At 40.6% G+C, this 18510-nt stretch overlaps 2 protein-coding genes and 1 pseudogene across 3 annotated transcripts; all 3 read right to left on the bottom strand.

Moving 5' to 3' along the window:
• Positions 1-10300: 10300 nt before the first annotated feature.
• LOC137711305 (O-fucosyltransferase 30-like) lies at positions 10301-13432 on the bottom strand (annotated as a pseudogene). Its single transcript, XR_015963664.1, has 2 exons — positions 12859-13432; positions 10301-12547 (listed from the first exon to the last, which is right to left on the bottom strand). The product of XR_015963664.1 is annotated as an O-fucosyltransferase 30-like (transcript).
• Positions 10426-10987, bottom strand: LOC137709955 (uncharacterized). The gene is made up of 2 exons (XM_068448932.2): positions 10938-10987; positions 10426-10837 (listed from the first exon to the last, which is right to left on the bottom strand). The coding sequence occupies exons 1-2, from the start codon at positions 10985-10987 to the stop codon at positions 10426-10428; spliced, it is 462 nt and encodes a 153-aa protein (XP_068305033.2).
• Positions 13433-15420: 1988 nt separating the features above from the next.
• Positions 15421-18241, bottom strand: LOC137711110 (transcription factor KUA1). The gene is made up of 3 exons (XM_068450317.2): positions 17673-18241; positions 16526-16734; positions 15421-16177 (listed from the first exon to the last, which is right to left on the bottom strand). The coding sequence occupies exons 1-3, from the start codon at positions 17947-17949 to the stop codon at positions 15677-15679; spliced, it is 987 nt and encodes a 328-aa protein (XP_068306418.2). The 5' UTR covers positions 17950-18241; the 3' UTR covers positions 15421-15676.
• Positions 18242-18510: the final 269 nt, after the last annotated feature.

The following is an 18510-nucleotide window of genomic DNA, read 5'->3' as shown; positions in this document are numbered from 1 at the left end:
ATATGGAGAGAAACTGATAACGTTCCTTAGAGATGTGCAATAGGCCTATAGGACATCTAAAAGATTCGTGCTCCAGCCCCCAGAGTAGCTATGTACCATTTTGCTTAAGATTCTCAACAGTGTCTTGTTTGTGGCTTCAACTTGACCATATCCTTGAGGATAGTACGGCATGGAGCAGTGGTGCTTGATCCCGTAAGCATCAAGTGCGGCGCTTACTTGTTTGTTCACAAAAGGTGTGCCGTTGTCGTTCACTATCTTGTAAGGTATCCCAAATCTACAAACGATGCATTCCCCGATGAAATTGGACACTACTACTCTTGTTGCTTTCCTGAAAGAGATTGCCTCTACCCATTTTATGAAGTACTCGGTGGCTACTAAGATCCATATGTGGTATTCAGAAGCTGGATTGATTGTTCTTATCAAATCAAGCCCCCAAGTGTGGAATGGCCACGGAGTACCCATGTCATGTAGTAGCGTTGGAGTCTTATGGATTAAGTTTCCATGAACTTAGCATGCTTGACATCGCTTGACATCGCTTGACCATGTTGTTAATGTCATCCCTCATGGTTGGCCAATAATATCCTAAGCTCAGCAGCTACTTATGTAGTTTCTTTCTTCCTCAGTGCTCACCTCATTCTCAAGCATGTACCTCTTCTATGACTTGTGATGACTCAGATGGCCCAAAGCATCTTAATGGTTCCCCATTGAATCCCTTCCAATATAGAGTTGCCCTATCCACGAAGTACCTATTGGTTGTCCCTTTCAACTTGCGTGTGTCCCTAACATTGTTTGGCAGTGTTCCATCAATAAATAAGGTCAAGTATAGGGACCTCCAATCATCAGTGATGGAAATTGCAAATGCCTCCTCTTGGGAAAGTGTTCTGCTGCATTTTGGACAGTCGGCTTGGATGCATGTGGCTTATTGCTTTATCTCTGGCCAGTAGTACCATTTTCTTTGTAGTCGGTGGTACAGACTCACAACTTGATCAACTCTGCATGTAGTTTCATGGATCTCGTGCAACTACTTTTATGCTTCTTTTGATCTGAGGCATTGGGTTAGCATTCCTCCGGGCAGACGCTTATAAAGTGTTCCAGTAACATTGATGTACTCCTTAAGACATTGGATGTTGAGCTCTCTGCTTGGCTTGGAAAGCTCTCTTCTAACTGTTTCCCTCCAGTCGTCACCTTTTGGAGCTTCCTCCGGGAAAGGTGCATCAATGGTTGGGGCCTCCCTTCTGCTTATAGCAATGTTAGGTTGCTCTTCGACAAAGGTAAGCTTGGAGACAATTGTGGCTAAGCCATTTACATATTTGTTGGTTGTGCCGGGAATGTGTTCCAACACCACCTGCTTGAAGTTTGCCATAATTTTCTCAGCCATAGTGCGATATGGTGCCAAGGTTATTTCCTTCACTGCGAAGCTTACCTACACCTGGCTCAAGACCAAATTCGAGCCCCTACAACTCGTATTTTCCTTGCACCCACTTCCCTAGCTATGGAAAAGCCCATGATGAAAGCTTCATACCCTGATACGTTGTTTGTTCATGGAAAGCTTAGCTTGAAGGATAAGGCAGTAGCTTGGCCCTCTGGATTGACAAATACCATGCCAGCTCCTCCTCCTGTGGTTGTAGAAGAACCATCAAAATGCATGACCCATGGCTTCTTTTCCACAACGGTTACAGTTATCTCTGGCAGCACACCAAAGACTTCCTTGGAAATGGTGGCCTCTTTTTCTTCAGGGAACTGCTAGCATATTTTCCACATATTGGCCTTTGATAGCCTTCGGCGTCACACATATAATATCGAATTCAAAAAATTGGAGCAACCAACGAGCCAAACAGCCATATAGTATAGGTCTAGTGAGCAAGTACTTTACTGGGTCAGACTTTATCATAAGGTGCAACTTGTGGGCTAGAAAAATTGTCGTAGCCGTTGTGATATGTAGACAAAAGCTAAGAAGAGGCGTTATGTCTTCTCATAGGGCATTTCGACGCCTCTTAGTTGCCGGGGGGCAGTGCTTGTTACGGCTAGGTAGAGCTTGAGCAAAATAACTAGGATTAGTGCCTTCATGATAGGGAGGTTGGTGACTAGCTGCTGGACCTATTGATAGGCTTCACTTCATTCCTTGGTCCACACAAATTCCTTCCCTTTCCAGAGTAATAGGGCGAAATGTTCATGTTGTTGCTGTTAATCCTATGATGAAGCGCCGAATGTAGAACAGCTTCCCCATCAAGTTTTTCAGCTTCTTTGTGTTTGTCAGGGGGCATGAGCGTTCCGATGGTGCGTACCTTGTCTGGATCTACATTGATGACACACTAATGTACTAAGAAGCCTAAGAACTTGCCTGAGGAAACACCAAAAGCGTATTTCTAGGGTTCACCTTAGCATTTTCCCAACACTTTCCTTAGCACTTCCCAGTGCCCTTCCCTGGTCTTGGATTTCACGACGAGATTGTCCACATAGTCTTCCACTTCATTCCCTATCATGTTGTGAAAGACTACTGTCATTGATCGCTAATAGGTGGAACTTGCGTTTTTTAGTCCAAATGGCATGACCATGTAGTAAAAGTTTCCAAATGGCGTGTGAAAAGTTATTTTCTCAGCATCTTTGGCAGACATCTTGATTTGATTATACCACTGAAGCCATCCATGAATGACATCAAGCTTTGCCCTGAGGTTGAATCGATCATGATGTCCATGTTGGGCAGTGGAAACTCGCCTTTTGGGCATGTTGCATTAAGATCTCAGTAATTGATGCAAATCTTGATTTCAACAGTGTTCTTCTTTACTGGGACAATGTTGGCCAACCAAAGAGGGTGCTTGATAGGCTTGGTAAATCTGGCCGCCATGAGCTTTTCTACCTAACTTTGATTTTAGCCTCTATTTCTGGATGGAAATTCCTCTTTTGTTGTACGATAGGCTTGATCCCAGGTTGTGTGCTTAGCATGTGGCACACTAAGTTCGATCAAGGCATGGTATCTCTTCATAGCTTCAGGCAAAGACGTCTTTGAACTCCTTTAGCAGGCTGACTAGTTCTTTATTTTCCTCAACAATTAAGTAATCACTAATAGAAACCAATTTTCGCACAGAGGGATCATCACTTAGGTTTACCTTTTCAAGCTTTTCCGCCACTGCAATAGATCCATCCTGCATGCATTTTGGCGCAGGCATGATTTTCTGTAGGGGTTCGTCTTTGGTAATAGGTGCAAGCATGCCTTCAGTTTCCTTGGGAACTTCACTTGTTTGGCATGCAACACCTCTATACTCAGGGTTTTCCCACACAATGTGGTTAGGCCCCTTAACCCGTCATAAGCGGTAGACGACGCAACCATTGGGAAGCACAACCTTGGAGCATTGTCGTGGATTGCAGGCAAGAACATTAGCCTCTGGTTGTATGCGTTTTCCTTTTCCCATAATAGCTAGGAATTCTTGGTCACTGAGATCTCAGACTTCTTCCCAATGAGGTAAAGGTATCCCTGAGGCCTGTGATATCCCACTTTCGGTACTTAAGAAATCATTATAAAACTCAGCATCAGAATAGTGAACTTCATCTAGGTTAAATGGCATCTGGTTTCCTGGGATGCGAATAGGCCTCAAACCAATCCTTCTTTTAACATATTGGTGGTAAATGGAGACTACGAGTTTATGCTTGTTTATCCATGGCCTTCTTAGCAGAGCATGGCAAGCCACATTGATGTCCATCACATAAAACTTAGTAAAGGATCTGATAAGGCTGATCTTCAAGTCAATCTCGATATATCCAATAGTTTCTTCACCGATATTCACAAACCCATTGATAGAGATTTGAGACCTTACCACCTTTGATGTTGGGAAGCCTGCTGCAACAAGCACTACCAAGGGCAGAATGTTGACGAAAGAACCAGTGTCAACCAAAGCTCGCCTGATAAAGATGTCATTGATCTGTCCCTCCAGGTACAGTGGCCTTCGGTGGTCAGGGAAAGCCACTTCCATGTCTTCGTCAGTGAAGATGATGGTGTTGTTGTTCTCAAGAAATGCCCTTTGTGGTTGGGCAGCATAGCATTAAGGTTATAGTCCTTGGAAACATGCATAAGAGCCTTAGCAACAACAGTCCTTGCTGGTCGAAAAGGGATTTGAATTTCAGATTTTCCTAGAGTACCTGCGCTTCAATAGGCCCTTGCCCTTGGGAAAGCTAACGCTCAACCGTGTCAGCTTCCATGTCGGGAAGGCTGTACAAAGTCACAGCCATCATTTCTTGGCTAAACAATTGCCCTTCCGAGGCTTCCTCGTTGTGTTCTTCTAGTATGTCGATGGTGAAGACCTCGTCACTTAGGCTCAGGGCAAAATCCATGAGATTTGCATCCTCATCTCCCCATCCTTCAGCTTGAGGCCATAGAGTATCATAGCTCTGTGACTTGGAGTATTTGCAGTAGTAAGCCTTCTCCATGTTCCAATAAGGTTCCCAAATGGCTTGCGATGGCTTGGGGTTTTTGAACCATGGTTGGTAGACATCGTCATCTCCGAAGCATACGACGACAGCTACTATCTCTTTTTCTCGGCGCTTTAGCAGAAGGTCAATGTCTATGGCTTGCATCATGCATGGCAGCTCTATCGTTCGTTCACAGAATTTTGCATGGAGAATTTTTCGCAAAGCTTGGCATGCAATAGTGGGATGTCTCACATACTAATGGTAGCGACAATACCTGGGATCCTTTCTATCTTCCCTTGGAAGGGGTTTTATACGGTCGAGGCAGCTTAATAGCCCTATCTGTGAGCATGGTATCGAGGATGGCTTAGAATTCCTCATCACTGCATGCTAGTGGTGGATAGGTTTCTTTATCACTCTCACTTTCCTTCTTTTTCTATGAGTTGTAGTGGAGGATAGCTTCATTCTTCTCAGTCCTCCAAGATTTCCCCGTGGAAAGCTTGACTGATAAGCTGGTCTTCCATACTTCTTCTAGGAGCCTCGAGAACTAGATGGTACCGATGTTTTCCAAGTACACCCTGTAGTCAGCTATAATGTTGTTGATGCAGGTCTCCATAAGAGCTTCCTCGTCCTTCTCGTCATAGCAGTCAAGGGCGAGGTCCCGAAAACATTTGACAAAAGTCACTGGATCTTCCCCGTGTTTTTGGCGTTTATTGTTGAGTTGAGTTGTTGTGACCCTTTCCTTATGCTAGAAGTATTTTTTACAGAACTTGCCTGCCAGCTCTTCCCAGGTCAGGATGGAACTTGGTGCGAGGGTGGTGTACCAAGTATAGGCACGATCAGTTAGGCTTTTCGAGAACTCCCTAAGACGTAGGTTGCAATTGCCAGCATGAGAACCCAAAGCGTCAATGAATGAGGACCCAAAGCGTCAATGAAATGGCTTATATGTTCCTTAGGCTACCCTTCCTTCCGTCAAAGTGAACAAGGTTAGAAGTCTTGTATCTCTTAGGATATGGCATGTGGAGAACGCTGGTTGGATATGGTTGCTCAGGAACATATTTCCAATCCTCCGAACTCCTGTGCAGCTCATTTTCGATCATGGCTATGACGTCTTCCTAAGTGACAAATAATGGTGTTTTCTCAGGACCTTTGCCAGCAGCAACAGTTAACTCCTCCTAAGAAGCCTTTTCCCTGGGTGTGCAGTCCTTGTTACTGGCCTTCTCGCTTAGCTTTGGGATTGAGTTTTTCAACTCTTTCACAGACCTAGCACTTTCTTTTTGGGCTTCACCCAAGGCATGAATGTCTGGCATGTCATATTCGTCCAGGTTTTCCTGGCTCTCCCGGTGCTGGCCTACGCGTTGAGACTCGTCAAGTCAGGAAGCAGCCTCGCCTATGTTTCAGGCATTGCCACTCCTAGTAGTGTTTCTTCTGGATCTTGGAGCCATTGAATGAAGATTGCAACATGTCCCCAGTGGAGTCGCTAATTTATGTTGGGGAACTTTTAAGTCGAGGTGGACTTAGTCTTTGAGAATGTCCTCTTGTCTCCCTTGGTGCGGGTTCGCAACAAGTCCCAAGATATCTCGAAAGAGATAGCTTGTCTTTGGAAATACCCCAGTAACATCAACAACTCAAAGATAACATGAAAGATCAAGATGACTTGCTCAAGTGAAGCATGATGTGGAAGCTAGAAGATTATTAGTTTACATGAGAGAAAAGGTTTGCATGGTTGCACAGCATTCTTAGCTGCATGATTTGGGTTTTCCTAGGGTGATAGTAAGCTTCTAATGGTTAAGATGTTTGATGGAAGGTTGTGGGAATTAGTAAGGTTGCATGGATGGTGATGCCTGAGACTTGGAGTATGCTTCTATGGGCTTTTTCCTAGGTGGTTCCCTCTTACTATGTTTTCTCTATTTCTCCCTTTGTGTGCATCTGAATATTCCCCCCTGTAACGGCTTGCTCCTCTTTATGTAAGTGAAGGATTTCTCTATAGGCTTTAAGAGGACCTCCCTTTGTGGCTTGGTCTTCCCCTCATTTCTCCCTAACTTTCCTACTATTTCTATTTTGGTGTAAGATAGTTGCACTGTTAAGACCTGCAGTTTGCTTCTTCCCGAAAAGCACCTTTCCCAGGGTAGCCTTCCACAAACATTAATTCTAGTAGCACGCCTCGCAGCTTTTACGTGTTGGCTGTCTGTGCAGGCTGGGAAGGGAAAGTCAGCATTAAATGCCTGACTTGCTGGGCATATCATGCATTTAATGCAGGAATCTAGTTTAATCCTAACTAAGGGCGCGTTTACTAATCTGTAATCAAATTGAAAGGAATTGAATTGAGGAGGAATTGGATTGAGAAGGAATTGAAATGAGGTGGAATCAGAATCGGATTCTTGTTGAAGTTGTTTACTAAAACTGTCTGGAATCGGAGTAGGAATGATGTTGAGTCCATATAAGTTGTTTACTAATTCACTTCAATCGGAATGAAAACTCAGTTGATTACTATATTGCCCTTACATAAATAAATTATTTTCACACTAATTAATTAAATTAAATTCTTAATTAAATTTATATAATAAAATTCATCTATATAAAAATATATAAATAGGTTTTATTTATTTATTAAAAGATGGCATAATGAGTGTCAAATGAAGGGCAATGTTAGGATAATTAGAAACAAGTGAGGGCATAATTGGTAAATAAAATCCATTTCGGATTCCTCAAGTCACAAGGAATTGAAATACCTCCCTTATGTAAGGAGTCCAATTCCTCCAAAATTAGGAGTTGGATTCCTTAATGCGTGTGGACCCCACATGTATTTTGATTCCCCAAGATTATGTAAACAAAGGTGTATGCCGTAATCGAAATCCAATTCCGTAAATTGATTCCAATTACGGATACGTAAACGTGCCACAAGGGAGTTGGCCTGTTAGGGAAAAAGGTAAACTAGGCTAATTTTCTCTCAATGATGCCTGCATGAAATACAAAGGGTATCGACCTGGATCTTTGGGCTCTCAAGCAACCCGAAGTCTTCCATGATCCCGATTTCACATAGGCCCATAGTCTTTGGGCTCTCAAACATGTTCCTTGTTGATCCCCTGCCTTGGCATGTGTTTGGACTTGAATGTAGACTTTGCATGACAATTGGGCCTTGAGACTTGGTTGGATTAGTGTGTGACATTTTTTTGCCCCAACAATTATTATTAAAAAAGGATGAGAGTTCCAAACTATTATAATAATTTACATGATGAAAAATTTTCGAACAAAGAACTATTTATACCTGATTTTGCATCATAGGCCTATTTAATTGAGGCCGTTGGATTTTAACATTTTCCTGGATAGTACTATTGATTTTTTAAGTAATTATCTTGTGAAAATATTTTATGAGCATGGAGACATTGAATTGAATTGAAGACAAGACATGGTATTCAATGGACTAATGGGTTTGCATGGCTTATCTTTAGCCAACTGCTAATCCGGCTTCTGTTTTAAAATAAAAGCTGCACGTGGGTTTGGATGGCGGTGATGATGAAGAAATAGTCCATGTGAACTTGGATTTTTCCTTCTGGTCAAATCCATGCGAACCCATTCGATGGTTTGATAAGGTGATAGTTTTCTTTTTGGTAAGTTATCCTCCGGAACTATTTAAAATCAGCCAATTGATCCCTTGTCAATAGATTTTGTCCATAACTTCGTCAAATTCAAGGGAAAATTAGCCTTTCTTTCATCAATTCTTACTTGTCAACTATAACCACCAATGAACTTATGACATTTGAAAACAAATAATGTGTAATGACAATGTGAGATGATCCATTATGTAAATGTTTGGTTTTTTTTATGTTTTCACATTATGCTATATGTTTTTTTAATTATTATGTGTCCATGTGTCAAAATTTTATTGGTGATTAGAGTTGACAAGTAACAATTGGCAATGAAATGACTAATTTACCCTTGAATTTGACGAAATTGATTACACAATCTAACGACAAGGGGTTAATTGATTAATTTTAAATAGTTCATTAGGTTAATTTACCAAAAAAATAGTTTAAAAGATCAATTTCAACTGAAGTGATAATTCAAAAGGTCAAACTACAATGGTCCTTTTTAGGGATAAGTAAGTGGTCAGGTAAAACAAAAACAAGTTTGAAAAGATATTGATGGAAGACTATGCCTTTGTGATGGAAAGATAGTATAGAGCACGTGGAAATTAGCAAAAAGGGAAGATTAACATGATTAGATGGTGAATTGGTCATGATGGTCTTCATGCATGCATAGGATAGGTAGCAAATTGGATTCCATTTGCAATGTAACGCTTGCAGTAAATGGAGCAAAGTGCGGCCGTGAAGACGAATGGTGATATTTGACAAAACACTAACCTTCTTAACTTCTTCAACGCATGTTCAGTTTGGATTAATAGTCATGTGTTGATAATCAAAGACACCTTCAGTTTGGATTAACAGCATTAGAGCCGTAGAATCAGGTGACCGAGGAGCACCTTCAATTTGGAATAACAGCAATGCTTCAAGTTCAGCTAACTATTTATCCAAGTCTCTACCAACAAGAAGTCTTGGAGTCTTTGTCGAAAAAAGTCATCTCATTAGCCTCTCGACGAATTGAAGTGTTACCAAGTTACCTAGTGTTCAGCATATTGAAAGCCAAGCCTTCTAGATTGGATATTCTCAATTACATTTCAGAGTTTGGCATTTTGACGGCTAAACCACGTTTACAATCAAGACATGTATCTTCTTCGAGTACTTGTGTTCATATAGTTTGGCACCGAGTTGAGGCAACCACACTCAATGCAGGGGATTCTAAACTTCACAATGGATTAAGCAACCTTGTCTTCAGGTTCTAGAACTCAGAGGCCGAGACAAGTTCCTTCATCGGCCGTGATTGCTCAAATATAGAAGTCAGCAACGCATTCAACACCATCACCACATTCATTCTAGTCACTGACAAAGCTCGGTGGCAAGTTGGCAAGCCCCTGTTCACCAGGAGGACGTAGTTAGCTCATCAACTATTGGACCTGTGCACCACGTTGGCTAAGTAGCATTTTAGCACGCTCAATGGGACTCAATGCTAAAACGACGAAGTTCATATGACATATCAAGATTCCAATCCGACCCTATTCAGCCGATTGAACGAGATCTTATATCCACGTGAGGCGAAAATACTTCTCTCAAATGATAAGGCTGAATGCTCACAGTGCCCTACAAAAACAATGGTTAAAAGAAGATAGAGTGAGATTTAATATTAGTTAAGTCATGATGAAATAAGTGCCTTCTCAATGTTTGAGAAAAGCAAATTAATTTCCCCCTCTCCATGGCAAAAGCATAATCAAGTAAATAGGTACTGCATTTTCAACTTTCTAATTTATGAAATCAAACGGCTTCCAAGAAGTATTTTGTCCATATTTTGAAAGTTTCACCAAAACTTCTTAATTAAGTTTGGTCAAGGTCAAGGATTTTGGTCAAGCTTTAGTCATAAGCAGATATGTTGTTAACGAGAAGTTTTGGTCCAATAAGCCTTGGGATGTTATCTTTTTTGTAGTCGTAACTAATACTATTTTTTTTTTTTTTTTAACTTACGATAGTATCTACACTAAGAGAGGGTGGGGGAGTGGGTTAAACCTTATAATGGACTTGCCATAATAATATGGTTCAACTTCGGCTTTAGCGAGAATCGAACCTAATAACCCTCACGTAAAGGAATACCACTAAATCGTAGTACTAGTGTCAGTCGTAGCTAATACTATTAATACCAAGCAACAACTTTTTTATGAAGAAAGTATGATATTCGTTGAACATTGAAATTCGTACAAAACGAGGATAGGATGCTTACAGTGGGCCTCAATAAAAACCTTGTCAAGGCTTTCAACCCTATCGAAGGGAAAAAAAGTATCCCGCACCAATTAACTACTAATACTATCCTCCAATAATAATTAAGAAATTACATGGGGCTCTTTGAACCAAGAGACTGGGTGATCTAAATTTAGACTAAACCTCGCAAGGCGGTGAGCCACTTATTCGTCTCTTTTCAACCAAACGTAATTTTCCATTGTCTGAACTCTTTTAGTAGCTTCCTGGTATCTTCGAACAAATGCCCGTAATGACCACTATATGCTGCACCTGCATTCTGAATTGCGGAAGTCACCAATAACGCATCCCCTTCCACCTGGACTTGCTCCATACTCCACCTGCGCAAGAACAATGCTGCTGCCCTTGCAGCAGCAGCTTCCGCATGTAGTGCAGATCGCACTACTGCCTCCCTACCCACCTGCGCCGCTAGAAAGCCACCCTCCCCATCACGAAATAACAAGCCAAAACCTCCAATTGAACCATTTTCATCCCATGCAGCATCAAAATTGCATTTTATCCACCCAGAAGCAGGAGGCTGCCAACGAAGTAATCGAATGGAGGATGGTTGGGTTGCAGCAACAGTCCACTTTCTATATTCCGCCAGCCAAGTTTAGTTAATGTAAATAAAAAACAGTAAAATAAATAAAATAACTGAAGTGAGAGAAGAAATGAAGAACCGTTTTTAAGCACCTTGGAATTGATATACAGATTACAATACTGTTAACAAGAAATTTATACATTACAGCAGGTTCATATAAAAAATTTAAATTGAATTAGAGAATCAAATATGCATCTAAACAGTCTTTATAATCAATGGCATCACCAAAAATTGGACTCAAAGAACCACCATGCACCAATCGACAAGGCAAAGAAGAACATTATCAAGTCAAGACTCAAAACTGAACCATTAAAGATGTGAACGTGATGATTGCAAAATTGCTTCTCAAATCTTGATGAGAAACTGGAGCATGAGATATGTATTACCTTCACCAAGAATGCAACTGTTTCTGAATTCCACCTTGTTCAACACAAATCCCTTGCTGTCCACAGCACCCTGCCTAGACTGTCGAGACAGCCTGCTGGTGTCGTTAAGTTGTGACTCAGGTACATGCTCAGAATTCAAGCATTCATGGTGGAAGAAAAGGACCAGTTTCCGGCATGCTTCTGAACCATAATTGCTTTTGTATAAAGGAAAAGCTTGATTAAATTAGAATTTCTCGTGTTGTGAGGGATTTCACAATAAGAAATTAGCTATAACATGCACCAAACTTCCTCATCGACTCTATAATTTCTGCAATAGTTGACCCTGCAGTCCCAACAAATCCAAGAGAAGCACAACTACAAATATTTTTCTCTATATATAGATGAACATCAGGTAATCCTGGAGGGCAACCCCTCTTAACCTGACCAGTCCGATCATGATTCTTCAGAAAGGTCCCAAACTTCATGCCATGACTTGCATCCACAATTCTTTTGCCAGTTTGTATTATCAACTTGTCTTTTTCTTTCAGGAAAAACAGTTTAAACTGATGCGAATCTTTAACCAATTCCCCCAAATAAGTTCCTGTCCAGTTACTTTCAGGAAGATTAGTCATCATAAAAATAGGAATAGGAAGAGGGCTCTGTGTCAAACCATCCAAAGTTTGTTTTAGCTTCGAAAAAGTAGCCTTCCAATGGTTCTTGAGCTCTCCATCCAGCAATCTGACCTGTGCACAAAGAAAAGGAGCCCTTCTAATATCATGAGCAAACTTCTTTCCTGCACTTATGATTTCCGGTTTAAAAGGAAGGAATCCAATCTTGTCAATCAGAGTTTGTATCCTTCGATCACTCAGAGCTTCATGGATACTGATGTGTAGCTCCGAACCTTTGTAAGGTGCAGTGAAAAGGCTCCCAAATGCCAGCAGAGTAGCCGATTCAGCTTCAGAACCGGGTCCAAAAGCATTATATACATCACGGCATTTTCTAACATATGAAATTTTATTTTTCTTCTTAAGTTGTTCATCAGCTGGAAAGAATCCAATGCCCCGTCCTCATTACCATTTTGGTACGTCCACACGGTAGTTCTGCAGTCTTCATTAACAGCATATAAACACTTTGCATCCCCATCCATCCCAGATAGCAGAGACTCACATTGCTTTAGTCTATAAAGCACAGAGGCATGTGCAGCCAACTCATTGTAGCAAGCAAAATCTACATTCACACTGCACCATGAGGAAATAAAAACCCTGAAATCTACTACTCGAACTAACGAAGAAGAAACTAATGATGAAATATCAACATTGTGAGCCATGGAAACATTCCTGAAACAAGCGAGAAGCATAGTTTTATTATTTAACAAATCAATAGAAGCTTGCAGACATTGTATATCAAATGATTACATTATATTTTGAGTCCCAACAATCTCTGCTTAACCATTAACATGGAAACTAGAACAAACCCAATAACCCACATGGAAATTCAAGCACAAACCAGACAAATGGGTCAAGCAAAAATCACAACTTGGTGCAATTAACTTAGAAACAAAAGGAAACCCAATTAAACCCACATTCCAATTCCACCAAAATTCAACAATTTTTCCCCAAATTAGGTCAACAGAGGAAAACCCACGTACCTCCCACTCCGAATGAGCTCAACCGTGTGATTCCAAACCGAAATCCTGATCTCAATGGGACTCAAAACCCAAAACTTTGGGCAACTACCGAGAGCAACGGCGTGGTGATCAAGAACCGGAGGGACGAGCAAGGTCCGGTTCAGAATGGCGGGCATGAGAAGGGCGTTCTTAAACTCGGAAAGCTGGTTGCTGAAGCCACTGTGGGGAGCGTACCAGAGGAACTTCTCTCCTCCGAGGGAGGGGCATTTTGGAAGTAGAAAGTGAGGTCTTGAGGAAGAGGGAATCGGAAGTGAGAGAGAAGTAGGAGAGGAAGAGGCGGGGGAAGAGGAGGGTCAGGTAGAGGAGGGGGTAGTGTTTTCTGAGAGGCCATGGTCTCGTTGTGGGTCTGTTTCTGGTGAAGAGATTCATGGCCGCCTTTCTGCAACTACTACCTACCAAATTGGAAGTTGGTTCTTCAGTTTCTTGGAGGCCGAATTGGATCTGGCACATCTGCCGCTACTTCCCAATTTGGTGAAGCATTGTGACACCCAAAGAGAGATTTTCCGCATTTGTTTATTGATGTTCTTGTATTTAACAAAACATGCACCATTGGTTACTATCTGAGATGTTTAGTCAGTTTAAGGGCTTATTTGTTATTACTGTGCTTTGAAAAAAAACTGTTTTTATTATGATGAGAGAATAAGTAGCTGGTGAAATAAAGCAGCAGAGTGTTTGGTAAATTTTTTTTGTAAAAATGCTTTTAAAAAAACAAAAGCAATATTATAGTGTTTGATAAACTTTTATGGAAAACAGATGTGAAAAAAAACTGGTTTTTCAAAACTGGGTTTTGCATCTTTGTGTTTTTGGCTTTTTTTCACCCAAAACTGTGAAAAAAAACTGAAGCTGAATGTTTACCAAACACTTTTTTTTTATTACCATTTTTTTCAGAATCACCTCAGTATCAAACTATGGCTAATTAGATGGAACATAACCCACAATTGGTTCATGAACTTTCCCAGTACTATAGCTTGGTGATATTCCCCTTTACTTGTAAGTGACGGTCTTATGTTCGAATCTCGTAAATGACGAATACAATATCAAATTACGTTGCCAATTGTGTGACTTAGCTGAACTCTCCTCTCCCATTAGTATAAAATTTATCGTTGCACTCAAAACAAAAACAAACAAAAAAACCCTAAACTTTCACCCATTTAAATTTGATTCATTAACTTTTACTCGTTAAATTTGATTCATGAACGTACTTAGTTCTAATTTGCTACACACCTATCAGAGGTGGGTATGATCCACTAAGTCGAGTTCCTGGAGCATGCCTAATGTGACATCAGCATCAGATGATAATGATCTCTCACCCTCTTGACTTAATTCAATTGGGATCTTCGGAAAAATAGTCAAAATTTTGACTATGAATAGAATTTTAACCAATCGTTATAAATTTTTATAATTCTAACCAAAAATTGACATAAAAATACTATAATGCCCTCTAGTGTGTAGTTCACACCCATTTGCTTTGCTAGAGGTGGCACCATTTGTGAGGCTGTCAACTATTAAAGGCTTCTGACCCAAATCTAGCTTTTCGTATAGAGCCGGAATTTCCAACGGAGCTCTGAAAATTTTCAATTTCTGGAGCTTTAGAGTGCTGTGCTGCTTCTGCGACTGGGTCTTGCAAAGAAACATGGTGTATTTGCATAGAGGTTTGCGACTGAAATTGCAGTGAAGGAAACTGAGTCTTGGGGGTGTTATTTCGAGTTATTGTACGAATTGGTATTGTTCGTTGGGCGCCCTCGCAGCTTGGATGGTTTTAACTTACCCAGGGCCAAAGAACTGCCTTCCTCCTCTCCAGCCCCTGCCCCCGCCAAGATGTTGTCTTTAAATTTTCCAATTGTATGCTTTTCTTATACAACGTGATGCAACTACAGTCATGTTTTCTAATGATCATTTGCTCGTCTGTGACTACTTATCCAGCAGCAACCAACCGTGCCCGGTCTCTTCGAAGTAAAATATGGGTTTTGAAAATAAACATGGTGTATTTGCTTTAGAGGTTCTCGACTAAAATTGCAGCGAAGGAAAACTGAGTCTGGGGGTGTTAATTGTAGAGCTTCTGAGTCGGAAATTAGTTGGGGAAGAAGGGAGAGAGCGGGAGGGAGTTTGGGGGTTGTGGAAGAATGATGAGGGTGAAGAGCACAAGTGACAAGCCATTTTCTTTCTCTGTAACTGTGTTTTAACTCAGTTTTGCCTTTTGTTCATAATTTTCCAAAGCAATTGCATAAAAAGCGAGGAAAATAAGGAAATGAGAAAAATGGGGAAGGGTTTTTACTTGAAAATGGGTTAAGGCGGAGAACAAGGAACCGTCAACCTCCAGGAAAGGGCATTCTGACATTCTCATTTCAAGTTTTGGTTAGAATTATAAATATTTATAATAAATGATTAAAATTCAATTCATGGTCCAAATTTTGGCTATTTTTCTAAAATTCCCTTAATTCATCCATATATCCCAATTACATCAATTACTCTGCTTAGTTACAAGCTTACACTGCAAGACTCGGCCACGGTTTCGAACTTGAATGAACTAAAAATCTCCACATATTTAAAATATATTCAAATTTATAAGTGAAAACCTATTATATAGGTAAGGGTTGCTTAACTCTAGAATGTCAACATAATCAACATTAAGACAAAAATACAATATGCTAAAGATTTCATTAATTTTGACAAGATTTTAAGGTAAACCCACAGAGATATAACTCAAATCCAAACCGGACTGCACATTTCTAGTCTTGTATTAACATTAACCTGTGAAATCCCAAAGCACGGCGGCCCTCTAAACTGCATGGATAGGACTGCCACCTGAACTGATGCTTGAACTGCCGGAACCCGGATTTGCATGGAAAGCAGACTGCCTAGACGACCCTTCAACCATTTTAAGCGTAAGCGAGGACGGACCAGAACGACCTAGAGGCTCCCCTAAACTCAATTTTGACATGCCTACTAGCTCATCAACATTTATCGGGCTTTTTGAATGTATTGCCGTTGGCTTCAGAACCTCATGTTTATCCATCATAGTGGGCTCAGTAGTGTATCCAGGCCACAAGGGATAAGGAATTGGGAAAGGGGAGAAATACGCAGGATATACCATTGGGTAATATGACTCTGAGCTATCGGGATTTGGAGCGGCCTGTTCTCCATCTGAGTTGGTGGAGTCCATTGATTCGCATTCTTTATCCAAAGGCGGAGGAGCAGGCAATGGATTGTTGCCTTGAGTTTCAGCTTCTGGATAGTTACCATGTAAGAAGTCCAGTGGTTCCATTTGGGTTTCAACTGACTGCAGAAAATTTATCAAGATAGCATACGTAAATATTGTATCAACAAAAAAGAGAGAGAATTATGCCATGCGAAAATTAATTAAACTATGGACCTTGTTTAAACCAGACAAATACTGCACTCAACTATCAAGAGACTCAAGAGAGAAGTATAGGTTGTTTCTACACATGCAATGGACATGACCTTTTAACAAATCAAAATAAACAGTCAACACAAATTGGTGTGCACACCATACAGTGTTAACCATAGGGCGGACGGAAGAAGCTCAAAGCAGTAACTGATTCATATTGTGCACTCGAGTATGAAACAAATGTACGTACTGGTTAAGCAAGACGGAAAAGATACTTACATCATCTGCTACAATATCAAAGAGGCTGGAACGTCTTTTCCTCCTTGACACATTAGTCTGCCTAATAAAATATTTCTGAGCATGGCTAGCCACTTGAGTAGGTGTTCTTGATATGACGTAATTGCGAGCGATTCCACGCCAATCACCTTTACCAAGCTTCTGCAGTCCGAGTAAAAACATCCTATGTTCCTCTTCAGTCCATGGAGTGCCTACAAGGAGAAAAAGGAAAAACAAAATCAGTCAAGACAAAAAGGAAAGCATAGTTCAACTTCTTAAATATGATCCTTTGGTTCTCTTGTAAACATATAACTTTGAGAACTACTATCAACAATTCTTGTGTTATAAACAGATCATCTTCATACAAAAAAGAACAGAAGAAGGGTAAATAAATAACGGTATGAACAATCAAATGGTGGTTTAGACCACATGGCCGAACATCCCGAAAAGGATATTGCAGTAAACCTGAAAGTTAACAATGCCTCTATTGCATATCAAGTGACCTCTCATACTGAATGAGGGTGACCTATGAGATGATTTAACCAGGCATTCTACTAAATGAAATCCAAAATATCCGCGTAAGGAAATTCAATGTATCTATAGCCCTTAAGCTTAATGACTATAAATATGGCAATGGTAGCACCCTCGCAGTTGGGAGAACTTCTTAAAAGCCTTTGGTTTCTGTCGCTGTTCGTGCTGCAAACTTGCATATAACTTAACTAACTACCATAAGTAGCTTCGCCGGCCTTTCGCCGCCTCTAGAGAACCAAAATTCAGAGAGCTACTTATGCAAACACCCAACAATATTATTAGCAAAAAGAATAATCCATTTTTGCTAATTTAAACAGTAATAATAAAACAGTAAACTCCAAAACTACAATTACAGTGATACCAAAAATAACATTAATCGAACATAATTATACAGAATCGTAATCAAATATTTGCCCGAAAAGCATAACCTTTTTATGTTTAAACTAATTCAATTCCACCGATAAACCCCATATAATTAACCAAAACACATATCAAATCAGAAATCCAAGCATAAAAGCACAAACCCAAATTATTCAAAATCTAAAATTAAGCCAAAAAAAGTGATATATTCAAAGATTACGGATTAAAAAATGAAAATAAAAAGTAAAAAAAACACAACCTTTTTTGCGTTCGCGGCTCGAAGACGATCCGGGCACGCAGTCCTCAGAGGCGTAGCCGTCGGCAGCAGCATGGTCGTTGGTGGTGTCGCCAGGAGAATCCGGATTGTTGGGGAGGAGACCCGAACCCGACCCCGCATAGTGGGTCAGATTGCCCATACTAGCGCTCTTCCTGATGGAGCCGTCGGTCAAGCGAACGCCGAAGAGCTTGACCCCTCGGTTCGGACACGTCCGGGAGTTGTGGCCATTGTGGCTGCAATGCGAGCACCTCCGAGTCATCGGTAATGCGGAAAATGGAATCGGATCGGGCGAGTTGGGTTGGTCAGATCGGAGGATCCGGATCACGTGACCCGAAAACAGAGAAGTGGGTGTGGTGGGTGGGTTGTGGGTCTGCGCGAGGATTTAGAGTTTGGTTTCGTGTCTGAATTTATTTGCTTCTTCTTCTCTTTCGCAGAGCAGAGGAGAGAGATACAGAGAGAGAGAGAGACAGGGAGGGGGGGAGAGAGAGAGAGAGAGAGAGAGAGAGACAAAGAACAAGTATACTGATGAGTCAAAAACACTATCCATGTGTATCGTGGGGTGGATAAATATGAGAATATATGTGCGACAGATTTTACTATGGGTCAGTGGGATTTTTTTTTTTTTTTTTTTTTTTTGTATTCTTGTTCAGGTGTGGGATTTTAAATTTGATTTTTATTAAAGATAAATTTAAATTATATTATTACTAGTTCATTATGAGACAAAGTCAAACATTCTCCCTCTTAGTATAGATAATATCGTTTGTTTAAAAACAAAAGAAAAGAAAAGTTTTATGTTCTATTTTCGTCTAGAGCAAATTTG

Source organism: Pyrus communis, chromosome 6 (assembly GCF_041283825.1).
Source record: "Pyrus communis isolate YQ-2024b chromosome 6, ASM4128382v1, whole genome shotgun sequence".
In the NCBI taxonomy this organism is placed as follows: Eukaryota; Viridiplantae; Streptophyta; class Magnoliopsida; order Rosales; family Rosaceae; genus Pyrus; species Pyrus communis.
Note: the sequence above shows the minus strand (reverse complement) of the source record. Positions and strands in the feature narration are given on the sequence as shown.

What these genes read in the sequence shown, in the direction of transcription:
- LOC137709955 (XM_068448932.2), bottom strand. Translation starts at nt 10,987, where the DNA reads ATGTATAAATTTCTTGTTAACAGTATTGTAATCTGTATATCAATTCCA. An exon ending in ATCTGTATATCAATTCCAAG is followed by an intron (nt 10,838 to 10,937) that starts GTGCTTAAAAAC and finishes GGCGGAATATAG; the next exon opens with AAAGTGGACTGTTGCTGCAA.
- LOC137711110 (XM_068450317.2), bottom strand. Translation starts at nt 17,949, where the DNA reads ATGACTCGGAGGTGCTCGCATTGCAGCCACAATGGCCACAACTCCCGG. An exon ending in GAGCCGCGAACGCAAAAAAG is followed by an intron (nt 16,735 to 17,672) that starts GTTGTGTTTTTT and finishes TTCTCCTTGTAG; the next exon opens with GCACTCCATGGACTGAAGAG. An exon ending in TTGATATTGTAGCAGATGAT is followed by an intron (nt 16,178 to 16,525) that starts GTAAGTATCTTT and finishes AATTTTCTGCAG; the next exon opens with TCAGTTGAAACCCAAATGGA.